This window comes from Sus scrofa, chromosome 15 (genome assembly GCF_000003025.6).
Source record: "Sus scrofa isolate TJ Tabasco breed Duroc chromosome 15, Sscrofa11.1, whole genome shotgun sequence".
NCBI lineage: Eukaryota > Metazoa > Chordata > Mammalia > Artiodactyla > Suidae > Sus > Sus scrofa.
In genome coordinates, this window is record NC_010457.5 from 80,672,117 (window position 1) to 80,692,520 (window position 20,404).

The 20,404-nt window shown below is 45.0% G+C and overlaps 1 protein-coding gene across 1 annotated transcript; it reads right to left on the reverse strand.

The window, feature by feature from the left end:
* CHRNA1 (cholinergic receptor nicotinic alpha 1 subunit) lies at window positions 956–20,140 on the reverse strand. Its single transcript, XM_021075437.1, has 9 exons — window positions 20,006–20,140; window positions 13,080–13,225; window positions 12,938–12,982; window positions 11,777–11,886; window positions 8,850–9,045; window positions 8,118–8,355; window positions 5,265–5,488; window positions 3,886–4,125; window positions 956–3,338 (listed from the first exon to the last, which is right to left on the reverse strand). The coding sequence occupies exons 1-9, from the start codon at window positions 20,046–20,048 to the stop codon at window positions 3,207–3,209; spliced, it is 1,374 nt and encodes a 457-aa protein (XP_020931096.1). The 5' UTR covers window positions 20,049–20,140; the 3' UTR covers window positions 956–3,206.

The window sequence follows — 20,404 nt, forward strand, 5'->3', positions numbered from 1 at the left end:
CTGCTTTAATTGTTAACACAATGTCTACTGTGATGAAAATAGCTCTGACAACCAGAGGAGGGAAAACATTGACTTAGGGGTTCACGCTCTGAATAATCTGCTTCTATTTTCAGTCTAGAGCAACCTCCCTTTCCCCACCCCCACCCCCGGAAGAAAACTTACCTGTCTTGTTCCACTTTGAGGATGCTCCTTATTCCCGGGGAAGTCATCATCCCTTTAGCCAGACACACTCATCGGTAAGCCCTGAGGGGCAGGACAGGGCTGGGTGCAGGTGGGGAGGGAGATCCCCACCCCCTCCACCACCTCTCCCATTTCATCAGAAGATCAGCCCTTGATGAAGAGAAGAGAGTCCAAAGGCGAAAGTCCCCAACTTGGTGACAGACTGATGGAACAGATATTTAGGGACTGTTGGAGCTTCACACTGTGACATTGCTAGACCCACTCAGGGCCACTCTGCTGGTTTCCCAGTGACCAGGAAACATGTGGGAGGACCCCACTTTGCGGGGAGAGCTGGCCTATTGGATGTAAAGGAAACAGCAGGAGAGCAGGAGTTAAGAGACCTGGTTTGTCACTAACTAGCTTTGTGACCTGAGGGGGTCGCTTCCCTGAGACTAAGTTTCCTTATCCATAGAATGGACATGATTTTTAAGTTCCTTCTCTGAATCAGTAGTGAATCCAGGTGTTCCTGCTGTGGCATAGCAGGTTAAGGATGCAGCATTGCTGCAGCTGTGGCATAGGTCGCAGCTGTGGCTCAGATTCCATACCTGGCCCAGAAAATTTCATATCCTGCACCAACCTCCCCCCCCAAAAAAAAGAGTGAACCCTGCAGGACTATGATTAATTAGGCAAGCAGCAGATTTGGGAACTGAATTTTTTTTTCTAATTTTAGTAAAATATACAGAACAGGAAACTTACCATTTTTTAATTTTTTATTTTATTTTTAATAATGGTAAAATACACATAAAATTTACCATCTTAACTATTTTTAAATGTTGGATGCAATGGTATTAAATACATTCCCAACGTTGTACAATCATCACGACTATCTACTTCCACAACTTTTCATCATCTCAAACTGAAAGTCTACCCATTAAGCAATAAAACACCCCTCCTCCCAAACCCTGGTAACCCGTTTTCTTTTTGTTTGGTTTTTTGTTTTTTTCTTCTTTTTTTATTATTATTTTTAATAGCCATTTCCCCAATACAATTTTTTTTTCTACTGTACAGCCTGGTGACCCTAACCTGTTTTCTATTTTCTGTCTTTATGACTTTGATTACTTTAGGTATTTCCTACGCATGGAAATGTACAGTCTTTGTCCTTTTGCATCTGGCTTATTTACTTAGCATAATGTTTTCAAGATTGAGCTGTATTGTAGCATTTAGCAAAGTTTCATTCCTTCTTAAGACTGAATAATCCATTGTGTATGTGTGTGTATAACATAACCACATTTCCTTTATCTATTGATGGGCACTTGAGTGGTTTCCACCAGTTGGCTGTCGTGAATAATGCTGCAGTGAACACTGGTGTCCAAGTGTGTGTTCAAATCCCTGCTTTCCCTTCTTTGGGGTGTATACCTAGGAGTGGAACTGGTGGGTCATATGGTAGCTTTTAGGTTTTTGAGGACTTGCCAAACCATTTTCCCTTCAGTTTACTCTTAAATGAAGGCACTCAGTCCTGCCATGGGTGTGTGATGGGGAATCCCATGGAAACACAGATTGAAACCCCCTGGGCTCAGACAGGCCATCTGGCGGTGCAGCTCCCCACTCTCCCTGGTACTGATGAGGGTCAGATGTGCTCTAGGGACCTGATGGTTGTTACTGAGCCCGGAGCTGCACATTTTCTAGGTCTGGGTGTGAACTGCCTTGTGGCTTAAAGGTTGCTATGGAGAGAGGAAATCATTTTCCCTCCCACTTGCTCATCCAGAATTTTAGAAATAGTGATGATATAGACACATTTTTTTTTTTTGTCTTTTTTGTCTTTTTTCTAGAGCTGTACCCACAGCATATGGAGGTTCCAAGGCTAGGGGTCTAATTGGAGCTGTTGCCACCGGCCTATGCCACAGCCACAGCCATGCCAGATCCGAGCCGTGTCTGTGACCTACACCACAGCTCACGGCAACACCGGATCCTTAGCCCACTGAGTGAGGCCAGGGACCGAACCCGAAACCTCATGGTTTCTAGTCGGATTCATTTCCGCTGCACCATGACAGGAACTCCTAGACACACAGTTCTGATTTCATGTATAGAACAGGAACCCCAAAGAGGATTGGGATACGGACTGGGGGAAGAGGCAGGTAGTTTAATTGGGAAGGCAGCGAGAACGTTGACACAAAGACCGACCCTCTCAAAAACACTGAGCAGGGTCACCAAATGGCCCAGATGGAGCCAGGGTGGATCCAACGGGCAAGTGAGCAGATGGACTGACCCAGCCCAGAGCTGCTTTGAACCCACAAGGTTTGGGCTCAAATGTCAATTCTACTTGGTAGTTTGGGCAATAACTTAACCTCCCCCAAGTTCTGTTTTCTCATTTGTAAAATGGAGACACTTTTAAGATTTATGAGGGTGAATAAAACCACACGCGTGAGAGGATGCCCACAGTGCCTGGCCCCCACACGCAGTACAGGTTGGGACCTCCTTCCCCTCAAACCACCGGCATCAAACTCAGGTGCTGTGTTAGACAGGAAGTCATTCCCTCACCTCTCAATTCCCTCACCTCTCAATTCTGCCTTAAATCATGAGTTTTTTGAGGCAGCTTGCATTTGGGGAGCCATTCCAGAATTTTCCTCTTGTCTTTCTATTGCTTTCTTTCTCTCCAAGTCAAAGACTTTATCTTTTTGGGATTTAGTAGATGGGGCTTTTTTAGTAGGTATAAAACTGACTTTTAAATCAAGGCTATACTCTTTGCTTAAAATAATATTTAAAAAAAAAAAAAAACTCAAACCAACAGAAAACCTCAATTATTCTGGGCCAAACTTCCAGACACTCCTGGAAATGAACACTTCTTGCAGCCATCCATTTTCATTTACTGCAAGGAGTTCACTCTCCAGGCAGCCCAGCAGGAGTGCAGGGAGAAGCGATGTGAAAACACTTTGAGGCCATAACCTTATGTAAACATAAATCTCTGTCATGAATAATAAATACAGAAAATTAAATATTTGATAAGTGAGTGTGTATCCAAGTAGACAGATCTCAGCGCAGCTTTCCGCTCATCCCTGCTGATTTAATTCAATGAGCCGACCTGCAAACACAGCCAGGGTTCCGATGATGCAGACGAGCATGAAGACCCCGAGGAGAATGTGGTCCATCACCATTGCAACGTACTTCCATTCCTCGGCCGCCTGGGAGAGAAGAATGCGTTAGGTTTTCCTGACAATGGTCATGGACTCACAGCGTTCATTCTGCCCACCACCTAGAGGCCCTTCAATCTGTAGATCTCGAAGCCCTCCTCATTCCTCTGCTGGCATTGTGATCTTCATCTCTTTAGCACCTCTTTATCACAAGGCAGTGACTTGTAAAGATGACCTAGAGGTGGTCACCAGGCACATCTTATGTCCAGTAGCTGCCCCTTGAATGCCAACTACCCATCAAGCCAAACCCATCCATCTGTGCTCAAGCATTTGACCATTTACACCTAGGAGTTCCTGCTGTGGCACAGTGGGTTAAGAATCCAACTGCGGCAGCTCGGGTCACTGTGGAGATGCCGGTTCAATCCCAGGCCCAGCGCAGTGGGTTAAAAGGGCCCAGCACTGCCACAGTGGCATAGGTCACAGGTGCAGCTCAGATTTAATCCCTGGAACTTCCATATGCTGCAAGTGTGGCTATGAAAGCAAGCAAGCAAGCGAGCAGTTAAATCTACAGGTGCAGCTTTCAAGCCACAGAGCTTACGTTGTTGGACTCCTGGTCTGACTTCATGGTCTCTGCGATGTATTTGATGCCCTCGATGGCACTTTTCACCTCGGGGTGTTTGATCAGAGGAGAGTGGAAACCCATGGGTGGAGGCCCTGGCTTCCCAGAGATGTCAGAAATATCAATGTCTTCTGTGAAAATCTTTTTGTCTTGTTTTTCTCTGGATGGTCTTTTCATCGTGGAGAAGAACATGATATTTGGGATGGTATCTATAAAAACCTAACAAAAAGAAAGCCATGGATGGGAATTATTGTCAGCAGGGCAAGCATCGAACCCTGACTTTGAAATATCAGTGACTTTAGGCAAGTCATTTAGTGTCTCTGGGCCTCAACCTTTCTTCCCCTAAACCAAAAGGGCTATACTAGACTTTCTCAAAGTTTCCTTCCTAAGCTAATCCTGTGACCTGTCAAATTACTAAGGCTGACAGAGCTAATTCTGTAATGCCAGCATTTCGCCACTGGAGGGAGCCTGATGCAGTGATTGAAACCAAAGAAGCTTAAGCCTCCAGACGCCCCCCGCCCCCGCCCCGCGCCCCCTAGGCACCTGCATCTTTCAAAGGCCTGTGTTCTCATGATCAAAACGTTAAAGAATGGGCTCTTTCTGCTAAAAATGTATAAGGTTCTAGCGCCACAAAACAGACTTTTCTTTTATGCCTTGTTCTTGAAGAAATGCAGCGTAGATATTGCCAAGAGTCACCTAACCGTCTTTGAAGAAACAGAGGCTGTTTCTCCTCCCAAAAGAATACATTGCAAGCTGTGGTTTTTCTATCAATTCATGACAAATCTTTTGCATTGTGCACAAAAGACTCTGGACGTTAGTGTCTCTGGGAAGATGTATAAAAGAACTGACATTTTTTCAAATGTTAACACATGTAAAAATTCAGTGATATAAGTGTTTGAGACCACTACAACTTTTTGACAGTCTTTCATCAAGCTTCCCCCTCCATCTCTAGCCCTTATTCTGGTCTCAGCCGATGAGCAACAAATAAGCAGTCTGTTCACAAACCACAAGACGTACAATTGGCCATCTCAAGATTTCACTGCCTTGAATAAAAAAAGACAGTGATTAATTCATCTTCTCTAATCAACGAGATTCTTGAAGGTGTCGTTTGGAGTGGGCTTTGTTAACGCTGGTTTTCTCATCTCCCCCAGCCTCCCAGGGAGGCTGCATGAGTTATTTACCCCCAGCAAGAGGCCAAAGAAAGTTTCTCCCCCAAACCCACTGCAGCCCAGAGAGAACTTCCCGTTCTGTCAGTGTCCAGCAGGGTGAGTGAGGCGGCCACACGGAAGGGGGGACCGGCAGATGCCCCCGGGGGAGCAGCCACCCTGTGCAAGGTGGGCAGGACCTTGCTCACTCACCTTCCGCACCCACTCGGGCATGACGTGGGTGCTGGGGGAGCGGTGGTGCGTGTTGATGACAATGACAGTGATGATGATGGATGCGATGACAAAGACCATGGTGAACAGCATGTACTTCCCAATCAAGGGCACGGCACTGGAGGTGGATGGGATCAGCTCCACGATGACCAGAAGGAACACGGTCAAGGACAGCAGGACCGAGATGCTCAGGGTCATCTTCTCCCCTGGACAAAATGGAGAAATACCAGAAGCCACCTGTTAGGGGCCAAACTGCTGCTCTCCCCAAATTTATATGTGGAAGCCCCAAGTCCCAGCCCCTTGGGGATGGTATTTAGAGACAGGGCCCCTAAAAAGGTAATTAAGATGAGGTCTTAGAGTGCCTTCATCCAGTATGACTGGTGTCCTTATCAGAGGAGGAGCTTAGGTTGCAGACACATGCAGAGGGAAGCTCAGTGGGGACACGGAGAAAATGCTCATCCACAAGCCAAGGCGAGAGGCCTCAGGGGAAACCAACCCTGATGATACCTTGATCTCAGACTCCCGGCCTCCAGAACTGTGAAAAAATAAATGTCTGTTGTTTGACCCCCAGTCTGTGGTCCTTTGTGATGGCAGCCCCAGAAAAAAAACCCCAGAACCCAGAGGTGAGAGGAATGTGACCGGCACGTTCCCAAAGCCTCGTTCTGTGGAATTTGTTCAGCAGAGTTTCCTATGAGACCTTGGTGCCTTAATTCTGCTGACAATGGCAAATGGCAGGTGTCTCCACTAGAGGCTGCCCAGCAGGAAGTGCTACTTCATCTCCTGCCCCCAAATACTGTTTCTTGGTGGCACCCAGGGAACCAGAAAGTTTCTGGGCAGCAAGATGGACCCCAGACGGCAGTTTTTTTTTTTTTTTGTCTGCAGCAGGATGTCTTAAACCCTCACAAAACCGAACTGCAGCCTGGCCTACTTGTTACTCAGCAGGTGGATGGGCAGCCCAGAGGTACACATGTAGTTTTCTCTTTGTGGGAGTGAGCTGCAAGACCAAAGCTGAGAAAGGACAAAATCAATGACTTCACATGCCTCACTTTCTCATCTTCATCTAAGAGGATGATCTGGATTTTTTCTTGTTTGGATTTTGTCTCCCATGTTAAGGGATGGAGGGGTTCCCCTTCCCCTGAGATGTTTCTCTAGGTCCCGTAACTTCAGGGTAAACAAATCCCAGATGGTGTCTTGGTTGGACAAGTAAACAAGAAAGCCAGGGGTGAATGGCATTGAGATATTTTGTGGGGACAGACCAGCTCAGATGCAGTAGAGAGCCTTTATAAGGGACTTTCCTTGGGCTGGTCTTGCTGTTTGTGGCCTAGAAAACCCTCGTGTGGCCCTGCATTCCAGTGGGGAGCTTTGCCCATTCTGGATGCTTCTAGATGCTAAGAATACACACAAGATACAGAGCAGATGCAAATGAGAAATTTTCAGTTCTACCTGGTGGGTAGGAAAATCTTCAAAAGTAAAAAAGAATTAAAAGCAGAAAATATTGACCAGGGTACCAAAAATTTCTTGTTTAGTAATAGCTAACATTTATCAAGCAGTCTCTCTTTTCTAAATGCTTTCAAGCATCAATTATTTACTATTTATAGAAACTCCGATTAGTTCCCATATTATCCTGTTTAGTGTTTTCCTTTTCACTTTAAGAAGCTTCATTTGATTAGAAAGTTGGAAAAAAACATTTTGTGTGTGATCATTTGTTTAAGAACATGTATAATCCCTAGAACATATGTTCCATGGGGCAAATTCTGCCGTCTCCCTGCCACATATCAGTTGTTCAATAGGTATGTGTTGAGTGAGTGAATGCATAAGTTTTTTTTTCCATGTTGGAAAGTTGGATTTTGACTTTTGCAGGGTTTTTTTTTACTTTTTTTGCATTTTAATAAAATTCGTACCTGTCATAAGTTTGAGGACTGTGTGTACCATCTTTTTTTCCCTACTTGTCTGCCATCCTTTTTTTTTTTTTTTGCTTGGGCCGCACTTGCAGCATATGGAGGGTCCCAGGCTAGGGGGTACAGATGCTGGCCTACGCCACAGCCACAGCAATGTGGGATACAAGCCACATCTGAGACCTTCACTACAGCTCACAGCAATGCCGGATGTTTAACCCACCAGGCGAAGCCAGGGATTGAACCCACAACCTCATGGTTCCTAGTTGGATTTGTTTCCACTGTGCGATGACGGGAACTCCTGCCACACTTTTTTTTTTAAGAGCAGTGACTTGCTGGCAGCCCTGTGTGGTCCCTTTCCCCCCTTTTCTGTAGATTGTTGGTGTTGGATAAAATTACATCACAGATGTGATTACTCAGTAGGAGGTTAGTAAGTTGTCTGGGCTGATGTCAGAGAAAGAATTCCCATTTGGGAAGTATGGTCTTGTGTGTGCAGATACTGCCTTCTGGAAAAGAGATACGCAAGAGCTATTTTCAAGTGGCAAGCCATGGGCAAAAGGGGCAAGGCCTGGACTAGTCATACTAGTCCTATAGAGCAAGTGACTTCATGGGGGAAGGGCCTGAGGGGTGCCTGGGACTCACGCCTTACCCAGCACATTCTGGGGCATGCAGCAGGTATTCAGCAAACAGGTGGTGGTGGTTATTCACTTAACTAGCCTGAGTTGTGTCTGTGCATCTTCAGGGTCGCATTTGACCCTCTGCCTGCAGTCTGTGCCAGCTGTGACTTCACCACAGCACATAGCCACTCGGTACCTGCATCATCCAAGGAGTAATGATTTGGGTCTGTCTGCCTTTGTTTGTTGATTAGCTCTGGTTATCTTTGGCTTTCCCTCAGAACAGCAACCTTTGCATCAGCAGTAGCCATGGCAACGGCACCCACCTGAGTCTGTGGGCAGGTAGAACACCAGGCCGGTCAAGAAGGAGAAGAGCAGGCAGGGAATGATGACATTGACGATAAAGTAGAGGGGCAGGCGCTGCATGACGAAGTGGTAGGTGATGTCCAGGTAGGGGGTGGAGGGGCAGCAGGCGTAGAGCACGCGGTGCTTCCAGCCCCGGGCCTCCTTGATCACCCATTCCCCACTCTCCATGAAGTTGCTCAGGTCTGGCTGGTCGCTTTCCTGAAAAGAGGGGATGAAACTTTGAAATCCCAGCCTCATCACCCTGAGGAGGCACGGGGTTTCCTAATCAGCTGTGACAGGGCAATTGGTTCCAGCCCTGTCACATACGCAGGAGGGACCCTGGGTACCCTCTGCTTTGGGGTCTTAGATTCATTTCCTCTAAAATAACGGGGTTTGGACTGTGGGATTCTCCATGTTGCCTACACATTAAAGTTGCCCAGGAACTTTAAAATTCATTGTTCCCCTAGTTCCACCCCAGGCTGAATGGATCAGAAATCTTGGGCCTGAGCCTGGGCATAGGAATTATTTAAGCCCCAGGTGGTTCTCTTATGCAGTGCATCAAGAACCTTCACAAGCAATTGGGGGCCATCAAACTAAATGATTCCCCCAAGTTCTCATGGGTGCTGATAACCTATGATTATTGAGGGGTGGAGTTGGAGACCTGGGTCACGCTTTGCCTGAATCCAGCCTCCTCCCAGGAGGTCACCACCTACCGGGTTGATGGCCACCACAGAGCCATCGTAGGTCCATGTGCCCAACTTCATGCTGCAGTTCTGTTCATCAAATGGAAAGTGGGTGACAATGATCTCACAATAGCTTTTAAAGATGGCAGGCGGTGTCCACGTGATGTGGCCAGTGTAGTCCAGGAGCACTTTGGTGAACTTGACAATGGCAAAGTCACCATCTGCACTACAATTGGGATAAAAGAAGAACATGGCTCCAAGTGACAGATGAGCCTTCAATTCTGCTTGGGGACGTTAACAGGAGACAGCTGTTAATTATTCAGGTGCTAATTATAGAAGCTTGCTTTCAGGCTGCATCGCTTTGCTTTTTATCTATGGCAGTGTTTTCCAGATTTGTCTGATAATAAGGATCACTGGGGTGCTTGTTTAAACTACAGATTCCTGGATCTAAAAAATAATACAATTGAACCTCTATGCAAAAGAGAAACAGACTCGCAGACATGGAAAAAAAAACTTACGGTTACCAAAGGGGAGAGGGAAGAGGAAAGAACAAATTAATTGTATTAGATACAAACTACTATACTTAAAAGAGATAAGCAACAAGGATTTTCCATATAGCACAAGGAATTACACCGTATATCTCGTAATAAGCTATAATGGAATATAACCTGCCAAAAAACCTGAAACCCTATGCTATACACCTGAGACTAACACAATATTGCCAATCAACCATACTTCAATTTAAACAAATAAAATATAGATTCCTAAGCACCAGCTAAGTGCTGAATTAGGGAGCTATCTGGGGAAGAACCTGAGAATCTAGTTTTAAAGAAATAACAAGTAGCACTGATCCACTGCATCCCAGACGTTTTCTTCCCAGTCCTCAGCAGTATTTCTATTTAATGTTAATCTCCATCTATCCCCTCTCTGACAGACTTTAAAAGTTAATTGGAGAAATTGACAACATTATAAATCAACTATAATAAAAAAGTTTTAATTGGGAAAAACCCAGGAATTTTAAATAAAAACATGGCTTGTGGTTCATTACTGTGACAAGTAGGTTAAGGAAGGGGTCTTTTACCTTTTAAAGAACTATTTATACCCCAGGGGTGGGGTCACAAACTCAGATGCCTCCAGGGCCAGGAAGGCAAGGAAGGCAGAGTGGGGGTGGAAGGGGAGAGGAGCCCCTCTCTCCTCTGAGGCAGGTGGCACTCAGCTCTGCCATGTTGTCGGCAGGGCAGCAAAGGCTCTTTGTTGCCTGATATTAGATCCTTCCTCAGAGGCTGGTAATCTAGATTTTTTAATCCAAAATTTCCATGTTTTTGAATGTTGAATTTTTCTAGAGAGGCTAAAAATTCAGATCTTAAAGTATTTCCTCATTTTCAAGCATTGGCAATAATTCCTACTTAAAAAAAAAAAAAAAAAAAAAAAAGCAGGAGTACCCCTCGTGGCTCAGTGGTTAACGAATCCAACTGGGAACCATGAGGGTGCAGGTTCGATCCCTGGCCTCGCTCAGTGGGTTAAGGATCTGGCATTGCCGTGAGCTGTGGTGTAGGTTGCAGATGAGACTCACATCCGGTGTTGCTGTGGCTGTGGCATAGGCTGGCAGCTACAGCTCCAATTCGACCCCTAGCCTGGGAAGCTCCATATGCCTCAGGTTAGGCCCTAAAAACAGACAAAAAAAAAAGCAATATGGTAGGTATTAAAAAATAACATATTACTTCAGCAGATCATGTTCAGTGGGCCTTCCACTCGTCCCCAAACAGCTTGTGCCCTAGGGCCTTGGCAGAAAACAGGGCACAACAATAGCTGCTGAAAAGTGGGTGGGGTCTGCTTTGGTGGGCTTTCAGCAACAGGTGGTATATATTGTGCCTCACTTCATAGATCCAGAGATTTTCTTCCCATGGATCTTTACTTGGGAATAAGAAGAAGCTCTACCCAGAAAACTATGCAGCTTCGGACCCTCCCAACAGAGCAGAGGGAAAGGATGGGCTATGTCTCTCCTTATAAGCAGAGAAAACAGGGTTCTCTTCCTGAAGAGAGTCTTTCTGAGTGAGCTTATCAAAAGGACCAGAGGACTTTAATTGCTTCCCTCAGATTCTAAGTGAAAGAGAAACTTAACTCTAAGAGATAGACATGCTGCCCTATCATCATACTTGTTCAAAAGCTTATACAAATGATTGGCTATTTCGGCTCTAGCTTGAATCCCAGGTATAACTGGAAAATATGTTATAGAAAATCGAAGTTGGGGAGGGTTGCCTTAAAGGTCCCATTTCCTTTCCCCAGCCCTGGCCACCTCCCCGGTGAGTCTTCGAGAACACATGGCCGGCTCGCCCCAGACACGTGCTGCAGAAAGTCAGACCACAAATCCTCTAGGCTGGTGTCGAATGCTCCTGCCTGGGAAGGATGCTCTTTGCAATGAACATTCCCTGACAAATGAAGGGCGTATGATAATGAAGGTGTCATTAAACCAGAGCGTCTTGAATCACATTATAATTTCACAACGTGCAGCCTGTCACAGAGCCCAGCGGATGGGCTACACAGGCATCCCGGGTTGTCAGCAGCACGTCGCGTCTTGGGAGGCCAGGCGGATGTGATGAATAACAACCCTGGGAGGTTCAGACCTATTGGTCGGAAGGACATTTAATTCCAAGGAACTCAATTATATGACGTTTGGTTTCCTTGGATAGTTGCCATCTACCCTTCAGGAGCTCTCGGGGATTAAATGTCCCCTACCCCACAGCCCTGATTCAATTTGGCTCCGATAATTGTTTCTATTCATAACATGAGACACCATATGGCACCCCTAGCATGTCAACTTGGCTCTTGGTTTTTAAGGGTTATTTAATGTGAACAGTGGTGAGACGCATACCGAGAGTGGCAGCCCTTCCGTTTGGGCGCTTGGGCTCCACCTGCCCCAGGAATGTCCACCTGCCCATCCTCTCTGTTCTGCTTACTTGTTATAAAGCACGAAGTCTGGGTGCCAGATCTTTTCCGAAGGAATGTGAATTTTTTTCACGCCACCGTAGTCGTCTGGATTCCATTTTAGGTTGTAATCCACCCATTGCTAGAAATGAAGACCTGTAGTCAGTGAAAAAACTAAAAACATTTTTTAAAAATCTAGGGTTCTCAAGAGCTCTGATGGGCATCGTGGTTCAGATATTGCCAGAAATTGTGCTCTAGTAAGAAAAGTTTGATTCAGAATTCAGCCAGCAGGAAGAGCTGATGCTTACATAGCACAGACTATGTGCAGGCACTGGTTTAAGCACTTTACCCATTTTCATCATTTAGTCCTCATAATGATCCTATGAGTACTGAGTGATTACTGACCCCATTATGAAGATGATCAAACAAAGGTAGACTCAAGTCCTGCCACCAAGTGGTGGCAGATCTACCTGTGCACGGCCCACCTAAGGAAAGGAGACTGACCCTTTTGTGAATACTGTCCTCAAGCAGACAGCATCATTTTGGAAAAAGTATTATATTTTTCCTACATTATGAAAGTAGCCTACTCCCAATGCAGCACATTTGGAGGACACCATGGAGATGTGTCTCCCCCAAGTTAATATGAAGTCTGAGCCCGCAGTCCCTCAGAACGTGACCTTACTGGGAGATAGGGTTTTTACAGAGGTAATCAAGTTCAGATGAGGTCATTAAGGTGGGCCCTAATTCAATATGACTGGTGTCCTTATAAGAAGGGGAAATTTGAAGACAGATAGATATTTAGGAAGAAAGTTATGTGAACATGAAGACAGCAAACTCTAAGAAAAGGAGAGAGGCCTGCAGCAGACTTTCCCTCACAACCCTCAGAGGGAACCAGTTCTGCCAACCCCTTAATTTTGGATGTTTGGCCTCAAAAACTGTGAGACAATACATTTCTGTTGTTTAAGCTGTTTAATTGTGACTCTGTCCCAGCAGCCCTAGAAAATTAATACACACGGAAAAGGCACAGAGTCAAAAAACGAACACCAAATATGATCCATAATCCCACTGACCCAAAATATCTGCTTTTCACATTTTGGTACTTTTCCCTATTTCCCGCATTGATTTCCTTTGGGCCCAGGTTAAATTTCAGGGTGAATAAAAACAACACAATCACAGTCATCCACCTGAATTACCTGTTTCAGACGAACATTGGTTGTCACGATCTGATTTACTTCATCCTGAAAAAAAAAAAAATAAGACCCCATCTTTAGGGAAGAGGATGCTCTGAGGTGACAGGTGTGGGTGCTGTGGGAGCCTGGAATGCTCTTGTCTCACCACGTTGATGAGCTGTATCAGCTGCAGGCCCACTGTGACCTCCACGGCCTGGCGGTGGTCTTCCACGGGCCGCACCACGCTGTTGTAATCTTCAAAGAGCTTTGCCACCAGACGGGTCTCATGTTCGGAGCCCAGGACGAGGCCAGCTGAGACAGCAAATGACACACTCACTGACAGAGTCTGCTCCCCACCCTCCGCATACACTGGTGTGCGTAATGAGGCATGGCCGGCTAATGGAAGGCACGCAGGCCCCCCCTGTTGAAGGGCTCCCCAAGGTAGCTATTATGGTCTTGCATTCCTTTCCAAGCACAGCTGCTGGTGTGGTCCCTTCCCTGTGGGGCAGGCCAGATTATCATAACACTCATACTTTGGACAGATGACATTCCTTATTGCAGCCCCTGGGTGAGTCAAGTTTGCTAGGAACATGCACACACAAGAAGAAAGGGCCACACAAAGCCAGTTTTGGTATTTCAGAATCTGCTCAGGATGCAATGAAATCTCGGATTGGCTGACCTCGGGACTCACAATGCCATGAACACTGAGGCTGGTTCACACACACTGGGATGTTAATCCATAAGTAACAATATTGAAAATGATGAATATTGGTGTGTTTGTAGAGAAACCGGAACCCTCATATGTTGCTGGTGAAAAGGTAGATGGCGCAGCCACTGTGGAGAACAGTTTGGTGGTTTCTCATGCTCATTACACACAGTTACCGTATGACCTAGCAATGCCATTCCTGGGTATGTCCCCTGAAGAACTGTTCGCACAAAAATTTGTACATGAATGTTCATAACAGCACTATTTATAATAGCTAAGTGGTGGAAACAAGGCAAGTGCCCACGGATGGATGAATGAATAAATAAAATATGGTGTATCTATATGGTTGAATATTATTATTATTTTTTTCTTTTTACGGCCGCACCTGCAGCATGTGGAAGTTCCTGGGCTGGGGTCGAATCAGAGCTGTAGCTGCCGGCCTACAACTGTAGTCACAGCAATACCAGATCCAAACTGCATCTGCAATCTGCAACTTGTGGAAATGTCAGATCCTTAACCCACTGAGCAAGGCCAATGATCACACCCACATCCTCATGGACACTATGTTGGGTTCTTAATCCACTGAGCCACGAGGGGAAATCTGAGTATTGTTCATTCATAAAAAAAAGGAATGAATTTCTGATGCATGACACAACATGGATGACCCTTCAAAACATTATGCTAAATGAAAGAAGTCAGATACATGAGGCCATGTATTGTATGACTCCATTTATATGAAATATCCAGAATAAGTAAATCCTTAGAGACTCAGAGTGGATTAGTGGTTACTAGCTACTGTGGGGACAGGGGCATGGAGAGTGACTGTTAATGGGCCCAGGATTTCCTTCTAGGGTGATGAAAAGTTCTGGAATAAGACAGTGGTGATGGTTCTATAACATTGTGAATATACCCAGTGCCATGGGTTGTGCAGTTTAGCATTGTGAAATGTCTGGAGTTCCCATCCTGGCTCAGCGGTAACAAACCCGACTAGTGTCCACGAAGACTCAGGTTTGATCCCTGGCCTCGCTCAGTGGGCTAAGAATCCAGCATTGCCGGGAGCTGGAGCATAGGTTGCAGACACGGCTTGGATCTGGTGTTAGCGTGGCTGTGGTGTAGGCCTGCGGCTACAGCTCCAATTGGACCCCTACCCTGGGAACTTCCATATGCCGCATGTGTGGCCCTAAAAAAAAAAAAAGAAGAAAAGAAAGAAACGAAAAAAAATTGTAAGTGTCTATTTTAGCATGGTAAATCTTATGCACTTTTTTTTTTTTTTTTTTTTTTTTTTTTTTGCCATTTCTAGGGCCGCTCCCGTGGCATATGGAGGTTCCCAGGCTAGGGGTCGAATCAGAGCTGTAGCCACTGGCCTACACCAGAGCCACAGCAATGCGGGATCCGAGCCGCATCTGCAACCTACACCACAGCTCACGGCAACGCCGGATCGTTAACCCACTGAGCAAGGGCAGGGACTGAACCCGCAACCTCATGGTTCCTAGTCGGATTCGTTAACCACTGCGCCATGACGGGAACTCCCCAATCTTATGCACTTATATATTTTTACCATAATTAAAAAAAAATCCCTGTTGATGGGTCCATGTCCCAATTAAGTTGTTAAAATAAGAGTGAAAAGCATGTGGTCTGCTGACCTGGGTTTGAGGGTCCTCTTCGGAGCATGAATGATTCCAAGGAATCTTTATTACACTTTCCTTCAGGATGGAGGGCGGTATCAACCAGTCCTCTCCGAGGCAGCAGCCTCTTTATGTCCAGTGTTGTGTGGCCCTCATCAGCCTGCACTCAGGCAGGCAGGCAGGCCTTCTCACCTGAGAATCTGAGAGATGGGCAGGCTTGTCTGAGGTCAAGTGGCAAGGGCAGAGCCCAGGTTAGAGCCTGTCATTCTGCGCCGTGCCCCCGCATCCACTGCTAATATTGTGATTGTGCTGTGGGCTGTCCTGGAAATTGTACAACTACTTGCGCTATTATTCCTGTTAGAAAATGTGTTCCAAATTCCAGCAGACGCCTTATGAAGGATCTCTGTAATTCAAGCCTGCCGTGGGTTGGGGATTGCCTGCCCAGGGCTGGGAGAGGAAGCAGACACACAATCCATTTGCCCGGATTCCTGTAACCAGAGCTCCCCTTTCCGCAGGTTATTGCTGAAACCACCACACCTTTTCTCTGGGCCAATACAACTTTAAAAAGGAAGCAAGTGAAATGCTTTCCCTTTTTTTTCCCAGTAGTGTTAATGGATCACCTCTAAGGCAGGTTATTACTTTTCCTTTATTATTTTTCTCCTTGGATCCTAAGTTTGGAAGGATTTGTCAACAAAATATTAAGCAAAATGTAATACCATTTTCTATTTTTATTCATCATTAAAAATAATAAATAGGAGTTCCCACTGTAGCCCAGTGGGTTAAGAATCTGACCATAGTGGTTTGGGTCACTGGGGAGGTGCAGGTTCAATCCCTGACCTGGAGCAGTGGGTTAGACAATCTGGTGTTGCTGCAGCAAAGGCATAGGTTATAGTTGTAGCTTGGATTCAATCCCTGGTCCAGGAGCTTCCATGTTTTGTAGATGTGGCCATAAAAATCCCCAAATAATAATTAATAATAATAATACCACATCTGACTTGTTTTGTGCCAGACACTCTTCTACATGCTTTATATACACTAACCCTTTCCATCCTTATACTGGGCGTGCTGTGTACTATCTTTGTCCTCACTCTACAGTTGAGGACATTGAGGTCCAGATTTCATAAATGGTAGAGCCAGGATTTAAACCCATGCTCTGAACCACTTTTGCTCATCCAGAACCTCAGATCAGCTTGAAATTACCAATGCTATGCAATAAGCAGAAACATTTTCATCTTACCAAAATATGTGTTTTCATTAGTCTGCAGAGCTTTATTAAAGGCACTTATTTGCTTTGCCTTATTGAATCCTTATAAAAATCCTGTGAGGTATGTCTTTCCTCCTACTTTACAAATGGAAAACTGAGGTCCAGAGAGCTGAGCAGTGTATTCCCAGCTCCCAGCTAGTCAGAGGTGGGGATTATAAACGGGGGCAGTCTAATCCCACGGCTGCGTTTTTACCACCTCCCTAAAGCCAAAGGTATCGTGTCCATTCAGATTTTTGAAGCTCAAATGTCTTCATTATGACCTTCCTGGACTCGATGTATGGAACCCTTACCTAGCTTCCCTCTTCATTTCTAGTTTCCCAAATTTTCTGAACCCTAAAGTATCCATACAGAGCGTTCATGGGGCATTTCTCCCAAACCACCTGCATCTGAGGATGCTTGGGGGATCATGTTGTCCAAAGAGCCCCACTTTTTGTGGTCACCGCACTGAGCTCCTGGGATGCAGCCATCCTCTGACCCCCCTGCCTTGTCGATCCCGGGCCCCACCCAGCCTGCAGTGGAGCAGGGGAGACTGGGATGGATCACTGAGTGGCTTGGCCACCAGGTTGGAGGTTATTGCTTTGGCTGCATTGCCCTGGGTTGCTTATTTTTTAAGTGGTGGTTTATGTTTGACAGAAAGAACATACAAGAATGCAATGGACAGAGCAGATGGTCAGCATCAAGTAGCAGGAAAACAATGGAGGTCAACCCTACAGTCCAAGGGGGAGAAAAGAGGACTGGGGACCCAGGCATGGTCAGCATTCCAGGGACATGCACTTCCTCCTCTCCACCCTGCCAAGGACAGGGGGCCTCATGCCTTCTGTGAGGAATTTCAGAGGTCTCCACTCCTTAGATCATGTTCCTTGGTATGCTTTTCTTTTTTTTTTTTTAAGGTTTTTATTTTTTTCTGTTACGATTGATTTACATTGTTCTGTCAATTTCTGCTATACAGAAAAGTGACCCAGTCATTCATATATATATATATATATATATTCACACACACACACACACATATATATATATTATTTTTCTCACATTTTCCCCATCATGTTCCATCATAAGTAACTAGATATAGTTCCCTGTGTTATACAGCAGGATCTCATTGCTTATCCATTCCAAATGCAATAGTTTGCCTCTGCTAACCCCAAACTCCCAGTCCATCCCACTCCCTCCCCCTTGGCAACCACAAGTCTGTTCTCCAAGTGCATGAGTCAGTTTCTTTTTTTGTAGAAAGGTTCATTTGTGCCACGTATTAGATTCCAGATATAAATGATATCATATGGTATTTGTCTTTCTTCTTCTGACTTACTTCACTTAGTATGAGAGTCTCTAGTTCCATCCATGTTGCTGCAAATGGCATTATTTTTTCTTTTTAACGGCTGAATAGTATTCCATCATGTGTATAGGTATCCTTTCCTTTTTTCCTCCCCAAAGCCAGGTAGAGTGGTCAAAAACTTATAGGACTTGAAGTCAGAATTCTAGGATTTTGTTCCCAACTCTAATATGGTCTGCAGAGTTGGACCAGTTCTTCATGGATTCAATAAATCACAGAAAATACTTTTTTAAAAGGCAGGATATAAATTAACAACCATATAGACAAAAACATAAACAATGTCAAAGTCTCCCTTTTCAGCAAAATCATGTTGGTTATCCTTATTCAGATGGTGATAACTCACTCACATAGTTGCTGAACATTGGCTGTGTGCAAAGTTTGTTTTAAGAACAAAGTTTCTTTAAGGTTTTCAAATGTGAATCTGACACAAATCCTGTCCTTCTACCCTCATGGACATTGACACTTGTCATTTATGTACATAGCTGTGAACGAGTTGGAAAGTAACATGCCACAAGAAAGGTGGCAATGAAGTGCTTGGGATTTCTGAGCTGGAAGAGAGAGGCAGGTTGCAATGAAAGTGCTATGGCAATAGGACAGGGATCTTTATGTGTTAAGCTAACATTCCCTGATGCGAATGAGAATTTTGCCCACAAAGGACTGATTCCAAGTAGGGGAACCCAGCCACAATTTCAAAGTGTTCTTTTGTACCATAATGGTTCAGTCTGAATTTTTATGCAGGGAACAGCCTCCTGATTGGGCAAAAGGACTTCTGTCCTGTTAACAGTCACCTTGGGTAATTCTTATCTCAATCTTGCTACCTTTGCAATTTCGGGCTGTGTTTTCTGACTGTGCATATCACAAATGGAGTCTGATCACATTCCAAAGTCTATAAATTAAGTGACTTCAGGCAGGGCAGTTCATGTCTTTAGGTTCTATTTCCTTATAGTAAATAACTAAAGATATTGGATTGCTTCACTCGCTCAAAACTTCTGTGAACCATCTATATGAAAAGACACCAGAGAACCCTAGGCTTTATCTAAATACATATCACATACTGTAAAAATATCTAAACATGCATTTTTGGAGGTCTTTGGTGTCCTAAGAGATCTCTTAAGGATTTTTACATGTAAATATATCACTCAAGAATATCTATTGAGTGTACTGTTTATGAACACAACACACACACACTCACACATACACTCACATACCCTACACACACCCTCATCACCACCAGGCCAGTGTCAGTTGGATCCAGTCCAAATCCCACAGGATATAATTTATCAGAGTTTAGGCTATTCCCCTCAACTCTGTTATTGAAAAAACATTAATAATAAAGCTCATCACTGCTTTCGCCCGGAAGACCTGTGTTTGTCAGAGCAATATTAGAGAAGAGAAATCCACAGAACATCAGCCGCCTTGTTTCTCAGTTGTGCTGATATCACCAGTAAACTTTTACATGAAGCAATCTATCTATTTCCCCTTACCGGAAGTTTGGGATTCAGGCTAGGGTTTCAGCTGCTGTGTTGTGACACATTTCAGAGTTGAATGCAGGTCAAGGGCTGTGTAAGTTTTTATGGTTTCAATCCAAAGCCAAACCTACACACAGTCATGTCCTTTTTTTAAAAAAAAAAAAAAAAAGTAGGCAGGAATGCATTCCTATGGACTTTTTAACTTCAGAAAAGAAAATATTTCAGCTCTCATGGAGAGCGTTTAGTTACAGTCATGAATAGGTTTCTCCCTCCGGCATGTGGAGCTGTCAATCAATTGACTTCATTTTCAAAATTCTCCTAGAGCCATAAAAGGATTTCTGAACCATTTTGCTTGTGATTGTAAGTTGCCTTTCTAAGTCTTTATAATTGGTCAAACACGACCACAGCTCCTGCTGAATCTAATGATATGAGTGACTTGGATGCCGGTCTGATGAAGGGAGAGACTTGCATGTCTACATTGTAGCTCTTGACCAGGCAGCTCCAAATTTGACCAAATAACCCCAACTAAAAACCTTTATCCACAAACCCAGTCAAACCAACATCGGTGAGAAACTGACAGAGCCACCTCAGGCTGGGGAAGCCCTGCAATTTTGTGTTCCCATCAAAGATGCAAGACTCTGGTTTGGGGGCTTCTAGTGCTTTAGCCTCAAAGGAGCGCCCCCAGCCCTGGCCCTTACCTGAGCAGAGGCTGAGGAGCAGGAGGAGTGCCGGGGGCTCCATGAGCTGGTGGCGAAGTGGTGGCCTGTGCTGCTCGCTGACACTCTGGCCGGACACTTGGCTGCTGGAGGGTTTGGAAAGTGAGTTGGCTCAGCCGAGCTATTGTTTTACACCACCTGTTTGTAGCTGTGACAGCTGGACTGCCCGGAGCCCTGGAGCCAGGGGCTGAGGTCCTTACATTACCACAGGGTGTTCCCTTCACATAACTGCTGTACCTTTGACAAGTTGAGTGTGAACTGCACTGTGTTTTAAAAGCACCATGAATCCAGTCTTGATTTAAAGTAAAACCAAATTTTTTTTTTTTTTTTGTCTTTTAGGGCCACACTGGCGGCACATGGGAGTTTCCAGGCTAGAGAATG

Coding starts and splice junctions, on each gene's coding strand:
- CHRNA1 (XM_021075437.1), bottom strand. CDS start 20,048: ATGGAGCCCCCGGCACTCCTCCTGCTCCTCAGCCTCTGCTCAG. Junction 11,887..12,937: donor CCAATGTTCGTCTGAAACAG/GTAATTCAGGTG, acceptor CTTCATTTCTAG/CAATGGGTGGATTACAACCT. Junction 4,126..5,264: donor TGCCCGAGTGGGTGCGGAAG/GTGAGTGAGCAA, acceptor TCTTTTTGTTAG/GTTTTTATAGATACCATCCC.